Source organism: Papilio polytes, unplaced genomic scaffold, assembly GCF_000836215.1.
Source record: "Papilio polytes unplaced genomic scaffold, Ppol_1.0 DF824292.1, whole genome shotgun sequence".
Lineage (NCBI taxonomy): Eukaryota > Metazoa > Arthropoda > Insecta > Lepidoptera > Papilionidae > Papilio > Papilio polytes.
Window position 1 is genome coordinate 378,465 of NW_013524912.1, and position 15,005 is coordinate 393,469.

Below are 15,005 nucleotides of genomic sequence, written 5' to 3' on the forward strand. Positions count from 1 at the left end.
ATAAACAACACCCACCCCAGGAACTCAGAGGTATCATGTTGTATATGCATGTCGAATTTCATTGAATTCATTGTCTCATAAAAGTCGCTCGGGTCTACTTTAGTAGACACCGAGTACTTCATTTTGGCGAAAAGCTCTGCCAGCTTAGCCCAGTACGCCCGATCATTCATGTGCAGAACCACATAGTTACTAAATCTGCAACAAACAAAAAAATACTATTTGTAAGACGACCAACAACAATTTTTCCAATGTTGATATAACAGTAATTAATAAACGGGAAAAAAATAGTTCCATACTAACACAAATACACAAATATGATTACGCAAGAAAACAATAAATAACTCGCGGACGCGATCATGAAATTTCGAACATATGAAGTTATAAGGGAGTGTTCACATCTAACAAGCGACGGAACTCGCGTTTTTTTCGCGATGTCAAGTGAGTTTAACCAGTTTGAACCGGCTGACCACGTCCGCGAGTCCATATGAACAAACACATTAAACCTATTTAGCTGCGCTTTCAGTTTACAATTAAAAATAATAAACAAACAAAAATCGCTTCAAAGTGCACTGCAAGAATTTTATTCAGATAATTTTTGATCGCACAGTATACACTTAATAGAATTAGATTGTATGGATTTAACATGAAGAATAAATTTCGTACACTTATTTGTACAGTATTCAAAATAGTCAAATGTTAGCTCCTTGTAACCCCTCTTGCTGAATATTCTCATCAATGTAATGGTAACTGAAACGCTACATGTTCGCGAGCAAAGCAATTAATAAATACACACTCAGACTGTACACAAACAGAGAATTGCTATTCGCGTAGAGAAATTATGGTTGGATAAACAAAAATTAATTTAAAGAGCTAAATAGCCCGATTCGCTGAACTTCTATTAGACTTTGCGGAATACGAAACGAACGTTGCAGTAAACATTAACCTTTAAAAATAAAAGATCGTAGTGGCGCTAGAGGCAAAAATGCAGCGGAAGAGATAGCTCGCAGGGGATGTGATTGTGGCAACTGAAGAATCAGTCGAAAAGCCATCGTTTGCAATCTGCATATGTAACAAATAACAGATAGAAGCTACGCTGTACACAATAAGGATAACATTTAATCTGAGCAAGGTCCATCTTTACTGTTGTGACGGCTTTTACATACAGTCAGATGATAATGCAACTAAATATAAGAAGTCGTAAATTCCGCTATAGCATTTGGTTAGTTTATTAAAAGCGGGCGCACATTTTTGACTAAACAACACACAGCTGTTGTGAGATTGTCGATTGTTTCGCAGCCCATTCAACTGTTTAGTTGCACAACTAAAAATGTAACCTAATAGGAATCAAAGCGAGACTAAACAAATGTGCGATAGTTTAGTGCGCACGCTTTTACTCTCTCTAAATTTATAAGTAACACGAGGAACACAAAAAATATCAAAACCGCTATTATCGCATACAGGCATAATTAAAATTATCAAGCTAAAATGAATGCATATGTCCACCAAAACAGCGTCTGATAAATTTCTTAGAGGGTAATTGTAATTTTTTAAATGGAAAGTGACATACGAGCAACGTAAACAACCACGTCCATAGACAGTGGTAGCTAGTAGTACATGGTGCAGGGTCGGATAGGGTAGAGAAGGCCAGCCCGTCCGGTGCAATACAACGACACAGAATACAGGCGTCAAGTGGAAGCAATTCCGCGCTCCGTTTGGTGAGTGTATGCTGAATTTCCAAGTGGAAGAATAATTATAGTCCTTTCCACCCTTTTAGTCAAAGGAAATGATGGAAAGAAAAATTCGATTTCGCGGGTGCTTAGAGGCATGGGTAGAAGAAAAATCTGTGAATTCCTTCTCTGTTTAGCAAAGTAGTTCGTAGGCAAAGCATCTTTAAATGCTGATATCTATAGGTCGCTGCTCTCGCGGTCTAGCAGTCGCTACACTATTTTATCGAACTCTAATGTCCGCTTGCTCGTTTGATTCCTTATAAAAAATTATCATCCGGTACTACGAATCTGATATTCTACAGGAAATACATTGAAATTAACTAAGGTAAAGTTACATATACACAACATTAAAAACAGAAAAAATCACACAAAAGCAATAAATAATACCTTTACTGTAAGAGTGTACTCTTTCCTAAAATAAAGACAACGCATGTACTACTCATTACTTTTGTTTTATATATAAGGCGATCAACTACTCGTTATTTTACCTCTCTTATAAAAAATAACAAAATAAAGAATTTACTCACCCTCTAGTTGCCAGCAATGCCTGCATGACGCTGTTCACGTAGCACGTATTGCCCCTGTTTAAGAGGCCGACCTTGCGTCCGACCGTCAAATCGTTAGCCGCTGCTGCCGCCGCCCCCCAAGCCGGCAATCTCAAGAACTGGCTACTCCTACTGGCCATATGATGCTCCAAGCACGCAATCTGAATAACATTGAGCAATTTTAAAAATACAAAAAACCAAATGAACCCGATTGACCGTAGTTCTGTTACTTTCGGCATAATGCAAATTAAATGACATCTCTCTCAAAATCGGCCGCTTAGACTGGCATAGGTTACAATGAAATTGAAATATACGAACTCACATACATATGTCATACTTTCAAGTTATGCGCTAAAAGACTGTATAATTATAAAATCCTTTAGCAAGAATCGCTAGCCCGCAAACACGTAGTTCATTAAAAAGAAAATAACTATGGAACTTACTTTCGACCAAAGAAAGCGACAGAAGCCGGGCGAATGTGTACCATTACCACAAGGATTGAATAGATAGCAAAGAACTTCAAAGCAGATACACAAGTCGAAGAAACTAAGTTTGAAATTCCGCAAACTCGTGTCAGTTCTCGGAATTTTTATAGGTATAAATTCATTGCTTAAAATTTAATGCATTAAAACTTAACCAACAATTTCTCTGACAACTCGAATGAATTGAGACCATGCTTTAATAAGTTATACAAAGAGATTTCGAAGATTCGAAAAATGTAAAATAGATATAAGAACTACTTTTAATGAAAGCATATACATAAACATCCGCATCCACACCGGACCTGGTCTGACCACGACTATACATAGATAATTCGAAACATTTTAAACTTAACATGATTGAATATTCCGAGAAAATTTACACTGTATTTTAATAAAGTGTAATTATAATCAATTTATTGCATGGAATCAATTTCATTTCCGTATATAATTTAATGGAGAATTGAGGACTTGCCCTCGAATGCTCCATTATAATTACATTTCCAGTGAAGTTTCCCGAAACTATAGAATATGATATAACCGTATTAAAACATGTTCGCAGTATGTAATTGTCTACAATACGCGCATTGTCTACAATTTACATTTGTTTTTACGAATGTACATCAGAAACTGTAACCAGTGTTGAAATCACAAAAAGGTCTGTTATTGGTATGCAAATATGAATTCATCGAAACATGAAAGCCGATGTCAAACGTCCATTAATTGCTTTATGCATACGCTTCAAAGATTTTTCGATTTTAAAAATACGTTGGCATGAAAAATCAAGTTATATATTCTTATATAGAACTTACAAGGAAAATTTTTTATTTTCATTCGTATTCTTATATGACATGTGGGCGTTAAGCTCCGCTTCTAAAAATTTTACTTATAGAATGTACTTGTTTGAAAATGTTTAGTTATTTTTAGATTTGTAATTCCCAGACGCAATTGTACCTTTGATATTGAAGTTATCGACAGACTTTTCAATGAATAATATTTTCGATTCAAATTCAGTGTAATGTCTTGATATAAATAACTCCAGCAGACGTTATTACATTGAAACATTAATTTGTAATTGTTGTGTATTTTTTTATAACGATTCGCTAAAAGAAAAAAAATATTGGTGACTTAAAATTTTGTGACAAAGAGCGCGCGCGCACCTTTGATTAAAGTATCGCACATCTGTTATGCGATTGTCGATCGTTTCGCAACAAATCTAACTGTTTAGTTGCACAACTAAATATCGAGTAGTAAGCGCACCTCCATATAAGCAAATAGGAATCAAAGCACGACTAAACAGTTGTGCGATAGTTCTTTTTCCATCGAAGTGGAGAGAGATCTTGCAAAGATACCCTGCTTTCTGGCGAAAAAATATTGTGTGACTGGAGAGTCCTGGGATATGCAGAGGAACCGAGATTTATAATAATTTCCTTTTATTAAGTACTCTTCAGAAGAAAGATTTCTACAATATTTTAGTTTTTTTTTCTAAAAACAAGGTTTTTTTTCTAAAAACAAGGTGTTTTTTCTCCACAAAGCAGGGTATCAATTTCAAAATGACAAAGAAAATCATGCTATCAATTTTGTAAAATTAAGTTTTTTGTACAAACAGGCTAAGTAGCACCTTTCGATCAAATAACATTAGTACACTTGCATTATTTTACATATCAATGGACTTAAGGAGACTTAAGGTGTCAGAATATGGTTCATCAGTCGATTGCAGAGTTTCGAACCCACGACCGCTAAATCGGTAGTCCGTCTACCAGCACCGCACTACAAGAAATAATTATCTTACTTCATATAGTGCGCCAATATCCTAATAGTCTGGTAGGCGGACTACCGATTTAGCGGTCGTGGGTTCTTTCTTTTGGGAAGTCGATCAAAAATAAAATGTAATTATAATTAAATTAAAATAATTGTTAAATCAAAATAACAAAAGAAAAAACACAAAGACATTAAAACAACAAAAAATTATTGTTAGCCTTGCATTTACCGACGGACAACAGAACAATCTACAAATATGTGCCCAACACGAAGACACTTTTTAAAATAAGCCGCGAACATAACAAGGAATAGTTAATTAAGTTCTCCTGGATCTATCACGAAAGAAAATTCCTTTGCCTTAAATAATTATTGTCTCGCCTTGTTGTAAATTACCATTTAGTTTGAAGCAAATAAAATGAAATGCAATATAAAATTTCCTTTACCGCCTCGAAGTTCTAAAAACTTTTAATAAAAAGTACTGTGATTTAATTACTTTGTTAAATAGTTAAAATCAAAAATTTATTAATATCCTTTATTTATTTTTACAAAGGCCGTGAAATAACTACTAAATTAAAGAATTGGTAAAAAATTACTTTTCAATTCCATGTTAATCCGGACAACTTCACTGGAACCGCCGGCCGATACAGCAATGCACACAGTTAATTTACAATCAGCCGATGCACTGAGATATTCTATAGATTTACTACTGAAACCGTACGCTCAAAGCGATCAACACCGAGCACGAGAGGACGATCCTCGTCAACGGAGGAGAGGAAGCGTCTGCCGCTGGTGCGACGTAGTGCTTGCGAGGCGAATTCAGCGTCGACATCCCACCTACACGTCATTCGGTGCGCAGCGCGATTGCGCAGACCTGTAACTAATTAAGTTCCGACCACTACAAAAAGCTCGCCGCTCGCTATCGTTCAACTTTTATATATGCTGTAATAAGTAGTATTTAATTTAAAATTCCACGAAGCCTGACCAACTCTACAACTATACTGCTCCGGAAAATACGAATCAAATCACTCTTCAAACACGCTTCAGTCGTTTAGTCTACAGGTGGTCTATATAAATCGCGGAACGGTCATACTTTTAGAACAATGAAAAAACAATACCCTCTTCAAACTGTAAATTCCTATATTTTTTTTACTGTCTCGCTGTAAATTAATTAAAACCAGTTACCGGACGCAAAATGTCTAAAGCAACGCGGAAAACGTGTTAAAAGTTAGTCTGTTAGTAAAAGCTTAAAATACATGTACGCTAGGTCCATACTAATTGATTGTTTGAAAACTTGTGAGTTCACAACGGACAATCGAACAGGAAACCGTATTGCTCAAGTTGGAAACTGTGTTTCAGTTTTTCTATTACAGAATAAATATGGAATTTAGAAAAGGTTTTCGCTCGGTTGTCAGACCTTATTAGTCTATCCGTACACGGATAATTATTATTCTAATCTTACAAATATGTTATAAATATTAGATAGAATATTAAAAAGTAAAAAAGCTGTTAACACTATAATCTTAAAAATCGATGCTTCGAAACTAAAGCTTATCTAGATATAAAAAAATAGCACATGCAGTAACTAATTTAATGATACAAATTGATTTGTAATGTGCGCTAATGTTATCTACGTCTAAAATTATAATAAATAAATATTTACTTTGTAAACACATCATTAGAATACCAGACAGAATACAATCTCAATTATAAATGCGTAGTTAGGACATTCGAGGGATGTGTCAATGATAATTTAGACCATTCATTTCCGAGTACCGTTGGTGGTATTTTAATCAGAAATTCACTTCAGTTGTTTCACGAATGATCCCAACTCGAAATTAGTGCTTCAATTGTTCGACCAGCTTACCGCAGGGATTTTCGGATAAATGTTAACCATACTGTTCTAGTTGCCGTGAATTCCAAATGTCATGACTCCTATATATTAATAATTGTTAGCTCCGTTCTTTGTTTCCAAAAGGAAAGAGATTTAGCACTATTTTTTAATGCATGATACTTCCGAACCACTCACTGAAAATCCTTAAGGATTTTTACACTAATAATATGCGTTGTTTTATTGTTTTTCGTCCAATCTCAAAATTTCTTAACCAATAGACCTTTTTAAGTAATAAAAAATATCTATCATGGAGTAACCCTGAATAAGCTTTTTTAATTTAGCTTGTTTGAGCTAGTTGAAGACGGGAGAGATTTTTTTTGTATCGGTTCATTGACACGTCAAAAAATGTTTATGCCGAGGGAATGAATGCTGGTTATATTTTATTTTTATGTTTATAACGAAAAAAAGTCTACTTTTAAAATATGGTTATATACAGCTGAGGCAGTGTTGTAAAGCTTTATTTTAACCTACATTATGTTTGCGATTTAATCACTCACCACACCACTGTATCTGTTGTTGAACCTGACAAGGTCCTGTCCCGACAAGGGCGCTCTGAGATGGTCTACCATCGCTGTAGTTATGTCAACGACATTCTGCAATAGCTGCCAGCTCCACTGTCGGCTGTCAGCTACTAGGGCATTCAGCACCTCGCCCAGATATGGAGTGACCTTCAACGTTGAATAATCTTTGACTTGAACGATCTTTACTATACGCGTTAATCGCGCGACACTGGCGATACCCCCACTGCCATAAGCGCCGTGGACAGAGTTATGTACCTAATTAGTTAGTCCCCTTAGTTTGTGCAAAAAGGTGTGATTCCTGCTTCCGTCATAATAAAGAAAATATAATAACCATTTTACCTTATTAGATATTAATTAGAGACAAAATAACGTATCATCGGAGGGAGAAAAACACTTATTTTCCTCGAAGTCTAACAATTTCCTGTTATGATTAAAATCATTTGTCGTTAATCAAAATCGCGGGGGAACATATTAAATAACAAATGTGTGACAATATTTACAATACTCTAAAGTCAAAATTCAGTTTTAGCATGTTGACAACTTAAACTAGGCAAGTAAAAGATTATTTAAATAAAGCTTACCTTATCGAGAACGCCGTCGGTTTCGCGAAGCGAAGCCATTACATGAAAAATGACTTCGGCATTAGACTGCCTGAGGTCCGTAGGATTATTGACTGCCAATAATAGGCGAGACAAATTATCCTTGCTTATTTCGATCAAAACATCATATTGTTCGTTCTCCTGCAAGGTCCAGATTTGTTCAGTTGATCCGAAGTTAAATCTAACAAGTACATTTTAAGTGCTCCGACAACACAAGTATATTAAGATGAATTTATTCTGTACATTATTTTCAAACGATATGCTATTCTGTTAGGAAGTTAAATAAATTCTCGTTACGGAATTAAAATTCATGAAAAAATCTTTATACACTTTCCTACTTCTTTAATTATACTTACGAGTATAGAGTATAAAAATTAAAAATAGTTTAGTTTCGCAAATTCCAAACTGATAATCCCTTTTAAGACTTGGCTTATTCATTATGAAATTAAAGTTGATTAATCACCATTTCTACTATTAAAAGAACTACGTCATCCTTTAAGTTATAAGTCTTAATATTATATCCAATTAAAGAAAATGTTTAAGAAATCATGAGACTCCTTAATAATTCCTACTAATATTTATTTACTGTTATTATCTTTGTTTATCTTAATCTTACCAATATTATAAATGTGAATGTTTAGATGGATGGATAGATGTTTTTAGAGTTTGTAGCCTAAACGCCTGAATGGATTTCGATGAAAATTAGCATATAGAAGATAGTCTGGAAGAACATATAGGCTATTAAATTTTGTTTTTTTTTTCAATTCCACGCGGACGGAGTCGCGAGCGAAAGCTAGTAATATTATAAATGCGAAAAATTAGATGGATAGATATTAGATAGAACGTATATTCCGAACGGTTCAACGGATTTTTGTGTGGAAGGACACATGGGCTACTTACTAGGTTTTTTAATCATTCGCGAACAGAGTTGCGGACGAAAGCTAAAATTAGAAATGCCAAAGTTTACACTTTAGATGTATGATGTTTTTAGTGACATCCGGCGAAATAGATCTCGATGAAAATTGATGTTCGGGTTAAAATACTATCATTAGCTAGGTCGCTTGCACCTCAAAATCAATGAACTATGGTTGGTTAACCGGAATATGTAACTGAAAACTCTATTTTGAACATTTGAAAGTTCTTCGAAACTACTTTAAATAATCCATCCTACTACTTATTATTTCTAACCGTTTAAAAGCTTTTATCATAGTATTGTACCATTTTAGAATCTTGATGAGTTGCGACAGTAAATGCGCCATTAAATCCTCGATAAATTTTTATGCAGCGGCATGTCAAAGTTAAAATATTCAAAGAATTAAAAAAAATAGTTGAAGCAATTTCTTTTTTGTACTAGAAGTACTAATGTTTTGTTCCTATTTTTAATTGCTAATAAGAGATTATTTTACTAAAATTCATGTTTTTAGCGTAGTTTAGAGTCTAATTTATTGGGGTATCATATTACATTTTTTCAAAATATCTACCAGAAACAAAAGTAATTTTTTTTATTTTTTCCCAACATTTTAGATCTGTTCATGCACCGGCTTATAGATGAATTTTGAGACATGTTATAAATGAAATATCAAACGGAAATATCAAAAAATTCTAAATCATTAAAAACGTATTCTATGGCCTGTACTTCGTCCAATTTATTGAGTATTTGTACAAACAGATATACGCAATTTCGTCTGACGAAGGACACAAGTGGTGCCGTGCAGACATCCTGAATTCAAACATATCTCTGAATTGAACAGACATCGCCTCGTTATACTCTTCACATTTCCCTTTAAGTACATCACTAATGCAAAAATTTAAATAAATCATTATTATATTACATTTTAAATACTATTTTAAATATACAACTATATGAAAACCACATTGAAACATAAAGCGTATTCTTTTGGTATTTCGAAGAGACGACATAAAGACTGACAATCTATAAATACCAACGGCGTAAATTAATATTCAATTCACGAGAAAGATCAGATACTTTTTAATTGCTTGGTAAAAATAATCCCCGCAGAAAAAATCGATCATCGATTCCTATTGCAATCGTATCGGTTTAATTTGTGCCAAAAGAAAAAAATGGTAATTAGTAGTATCGCAGGTAAGCAAAAATTCAAAATCTATTATTAAAGTATAAATACTTAAGTATACTAATAAAAATATTTATTTATATTTAATAATTTTTTTTTAATAAATATTTTTATTACTATGCTTAAGTGTAGTAATAAAAATATTTATTTATAGTGTTTTAACACATTTTTCATTCACTTGGTCGGAAGCAATTGCCGGTGTGCGATTTACCCTACAGGAACACTAGGAAATGACGATAGTTCATATGCTATTGTGCTTGTTCCTCTTTACAATGTAATCGGAAATTATTTTTATACTGACTGAAGAAGATCCAAAAGGTTGATAAAACAAGTGACAAGTCTGTTTACCATAGTTAATCTACTCACAGCGAACAAGGACTCTAACAGGTCTGATTTATACTATGGAGGATAAATGTGTGTTATACTTCATACTACAGTTTGCTTTTAAAAGTTGTCTACCAAAAGCCGCACTCATTACCAAATATTGTAACGAATGTTAAGAACTTCGCTTCGTAAGCGCAGCCTATGTGTTAACAGACGTCAATTTTTAATGAATTTGGAGCATAAGCGTGGCTTTATTTATGATGCTGTTACATATAATATCGTAATGTGGTTTTACTGGTTACTTAAAAAGCCGATTAATATTGTCACCCATCCTTAAGTGATAACTTAATCAGTGGACTAGTACACATTATTGAGTAATTTAATAAATTCTACACTAATATTATAAGGACGCACGTATTTATCGTAAAAACACAAAAGCTTCTTGAAAGATTTTAAAAATGGTTGTTGTGTGTAGAAAACTGTGTAACACAGACTGTATTTAATACTAGTTTTTTTTTTTTTATTTTATTTCGCGCGGACGAAGTCACTGGCAAAAGAACAAATCAATTAAATTAACTTTATCCTGTCTCGCCAGTACATTATCACATGTTTTAGTATTGATTTTATAGAGACAGTCTATAAAATCTTTGTCAGTTTTTGACAGCATAATACTTCGACATAGACTTCATAATACTATACAATCTATCTATACATATAATAAAATTTTAGTGTCTGTTCATGAAATCAAAAGAAAAAATCCAGATTTCGTGAAGATTTAAGTTGCTGATAACCAAATCGCATTGAAAATTTTTTTTGTCTGTACGTCTGTCTGCAAGCCGCGTGTGTTCCAAGTAATCTCCGATACGGCTGGGCTGATTTCGACCGGACTTTCACTGAATGGTGGTTGATAACTACTCTTCTATCTTAATATTGCGTGGACGAAGTCGCGGGCAACAGCTAGCCGAAAGTCGAAAACCTTTTCCCTCTATCATAATTTGTCACTTGAGCCATATGGTGAAGTGAATCCTTTATTACGTCCAATTGAGCAATGATACAAGAAAAAAAATTAAAACATCGTTATGTGGGCAGGAACTTTATGTAAATTGAGGTAATTTCGACCAGTCAAATAAAGATGTTTTCTACAAATGTTCAATCAAATTAAAAACCCAGACCGAACCAGACCTAACAACGTAAAGTAAACTTAACGTTCAAAATTTTCCGTCGATGAGAGTCGAAAAAGAAATGTATCAACACAACGATTGATAATAAACCTAAGTGCTGATGTCAATATTTTGTCTGCATATTGTTGGAGGCAATTCAATATATTACATGATTGTGAATGACTGGAAATCGTGTCAAATGGTAGAGAACTTTTGTCTGTTTATAAAGGTATCGTGATTTTAAAAGGTATAACAAAAATATTTTAACCCGTAACGAGAATATCTATTTAAATAAGAAAATGATAAACAAGTATTAACATATAGGGTAAAATTCAAAATAATATAATTATAAATTAAAATAAAAATAATAAAAAACAACAAAAAAAGAACATAATAATAAGTCAGTTAATATTGTAGAAAGATATTCTGTAGTACACAAGTCCTTCCAGGGGCTTATATCAATTTGCTTTGCTAACAAGACTTCCTATCTCTGCTCGTTGAGTGCAAAAACGAAGTTGCGCAGATACTTTAAATCTTAGGTAGCATCACTATGTTATGAGACGGCGTTTAAAATCAAGTCTTTATTAAAAATATAAAATTATAACTGCACCCAGAGTAAATTAATGTTCTCTAGGCCGCTCCTTAGTGTAGATTTAGTAAGAAATATTTAAGAAATAACGAACTGCTTAAGTAATTATTAAGAGATTCTGAGTACGACGTATATTAGACTTTTGACTTTAAGATCAAAACTATGACGGTCGCATGTTTACCGGATACATGAAAATACATTTTCTTCGTAACCAAACATCCACTTAATTGATGAATTCGTTACAATAGCAAGACGTTACGTAACAAAAATAAACTAAAACTCACCTCCAATTTCTTCATGTATCCCAGGACCCAATCACTTAATGCCGGCGAGGCGTTCCACTCGGTAATCCAGCGGTAGAGGCAGTTGAGAGCGGTGCCGATGCTGGCGGGGGTGGGGCCGTCTTCCAACCAGCGCGCGATGCCGAATGGTGCCTCGATCTCAGATCCATCGAGCACAATGAGGATCACTGACATAGCAGGACGGGCATCCGAAGCTACAACAAAAATTAACTATCAGAACAATATTGTTTTCACATTTATAAGATGATTACAACTGTAAACACTTTACAATATGTACTCAAATCCGCTTTTCTACTTGAGTCTGCCGAGACCGAAGGAAGTGGAAGTAAGCCTCCGCTATTGTTATGATATTATTTCATATAATTGGTATTATACAACTACAATAGAAAGGAGCTTTAGACTCAATTGCGAATTAGAAATGAAATGAAAAATAAAAGCATTCAAAAACTGAAATGCATCGAGACAAATATTTATCTTTAACGACAATATTAAAGTATCTTTGATATGATACGAGTATATTGTTAAACAAAGCACCGATGCACAAACACTATGATGTAAAATATTGAACGTTAGAAAAATTGAAATTATATTATTCTGAGATTAGGAATACATTCATGTACTTTCAATTTACTGAACAACAGCATTTTTCGGGTCCTGTATTCCATACAAGTAGTAATGGTGTCCTTTGTGTAAAATGTTCACATCCACTTAAAACCGTATTTAACCTAACACACTACAGGATAAATCTATACTCTGAATCAACGTGAAATACTTGCTTATTACGCGAATGCCAGTCTAAACAAGGTATTTCTCAATTTCAAGAATCCAATTAGATTAACATTAAATTATACGCTCATCTAAGTTTACTTTGTTTCATTAAGTAAGAATGCTCCAGCAACCACATGTTTAATTTCGGAGCAAAAATTATTAAGTAGTATAACTTCTTATCCTTGGAAAAACGTCGTTGTAAATAATTAAATGTATATTAGTTTTAGTCTCAGAAAACTAATGTAATTACCCCGTGACTTCGCAGTTTGTACGATTTTAATAACGTTATATTAAATAGAAAATGAGCTTGAAAACTATGTGATATTACCGTAACAAACTTTAATATATTATAACCATGATATTCCTAGTCTTGCACAGAAGCCGCAGCGAAGTTTTAATACCTCAAGTAAAATGAAGAGAAGCCTTCAGAACTATCTATTTTACAATAACCTATAATCCTTATTGTTACGGTATTAATGGAGAGCTCCGACTTACGATACCAATTACAAATTTCTATAGCAAAATTTCCTTTCAAAACTTGCTATTCATCATTAAATGAAAATGGTGAGACAAGAGACATTTTATGAAAGCTTCAGCAAACTGCAACGACACACGGGTAAATATATTAACTAAAATGTTGCGATACATTTTTGCAATTCCGACCATTAACAGGTATTTGGACGAGTGAAAATGGACTAGTTTAATCTCGCTGAGTGTTTCAATTTAGGGGTAATATATTTGGTATTGCTCTCAGATGAATATTCTTAGTAATTTGGTATGTTTAAAAACGCAAAGCTATAAATGGAACATTATTATTGAACATACTAATTAGTGAGAATTGTAAAAGCTACGAAAAGCCGGCATGTGAGTGCATGCACGCCCCTCCTCCCCTTTTAATCGGATTACAGAGTTGTTTCTCTCATTGAATGCTACGAAAATCCATTTTCAACTATATAAAAGAAAAAAAAACTAAATGACTTTCGAAATTTTGCAGTGCACTTAGGACTGGTTTTTGTATCACTGGCCCTTATTAGTCTTGATCGAAAAAAAAAACCATGACACTAGATTAAAGATTATTATGTTTTAGATTATAAGTCAAAACTAAAAAAGGATGTTGTATGTAAGCATAGGAAGAAAGGCGAAATGTATACAATTTCGTTTCAATTAAATCATCGATGGAACTAGCTCACGCACGTGGAGCTTCACGTTTTGGCTTAATATCTACTGCTGCCTATTGCCAACCCTACTTCGGTAAAATATATTAATATTAATTGAAAATAAGTACGTAAAACTTTACTGTAATTAAACATTTCAGCAATATTTCACAGAAACTGCAAGGTAGTTTTACCTCGGATTTTAAACGACAAACGAAACTCTGAACTCAACTAAACTAAACAATGCCCTGTCTCGTCCTTTGTAAGCGGACCTCGTATAGAGCACTCGCTTCATGTAATTACTTTATGTTGACAACATATTACGACACATACGGCCGAATACTAGAACGACATTTAAATGTGTAACAGCCCATTGTGAATAAAAAATCCAAGCCACACTTAACTCCAATTTAAAAAATTTACATCTGTCAGATTGTAAGCGCTTACACACTGTTAGTAATCCAACACTCAAAGTTCAAATCAAACGGCCGTTGTATTAAAGTTGTACTACACCATTGTGTCAAAAATTTTACTCGTAAGAAGAATCTAGAATATTGTCACGAACACGAAAGTGTTAAATTAATTATGTAGTGGTTTTTACTTACTTGGATCGGAGACTATGGAGAAGAATTTATCCAAAATGGAGTCGATGAGATCACTGCGCAACGGGTTTTCTAAGGAAGTGATGAGACGCACGAGGTAATTTTCGACGGCCGTCAGCAGACCCCACAGTTGATCTTCTGTACCCGCAGTTTGGCCTAAGACAATGAACATTCATATAAATTTGTTTTCTTTTTGTTTAATTGACATTGTCAATATATCATCTAGCATGTAACATTGGTAGGATTGTTATCTTAGGCAGCGGTTTCGATTCGAAATTTACTTAATTTATCGCCGATTAAAAAAAATGTTTTTATTTATCTGGTGACATCGTGTATAAATAAATTTCTTTTAACCTAAATAATTTAAACAAAATCATAAACTACTAACAAACCAACAGTAAAAATATGTAGTAATAATAAAAATACTTATTACATTTCTTGGATTCATATCTTCAGTTTCGGAAATAAGCCAGAATTAACGTGGCTCGTA

At 33.7% G+C, this 15,005-nt stretch overlaps 1 protein-coding gene across 3 annotated transcripts in view; it reads right to left on the reverse strand.

The window, feature by feature from the left end:
- LOC106102862 (ubiquitin carboxyl-terminal hydrolase 35-like) overlaps nt 1-15,005 on the reverse strand; it is a 30,364-nt gene that overhangs the window by 3,640 nt on the left and 11,719 nt on the right. For 2 of the 3 annotated variants that reach the window (XM_013282462.1, XM_013282469.1), the window contains exons 3-8: nt 14,519-14,671; nt 11,974-12,185; nt 7,506-7,664; nt 6,901-7,071; nt 2,255-2,433; nt 16-195 (exon numbers count right to left, since the gene is read on the reverse strand). In XM_013282462.1, the coding sequence (XP_013137916.1) occupies nt 16-195; nt 2,255-2,433; nt 6,901-7,071; nt 7,506-7,664; nt 11,974-12,185; nt 14,519-14,671 (1,054 nt within the window). The remainder of the gene's footprint in view (nt 1-15; nt 196-2,254; nt 2,434-6,900; nt 7,072-7,505; nt 7,665-11,973; nt 12,186-14,518; nt 14,672-15,005) is intronic. The other variant, XM_013282478.1, reaches the window with a different exon arrangement.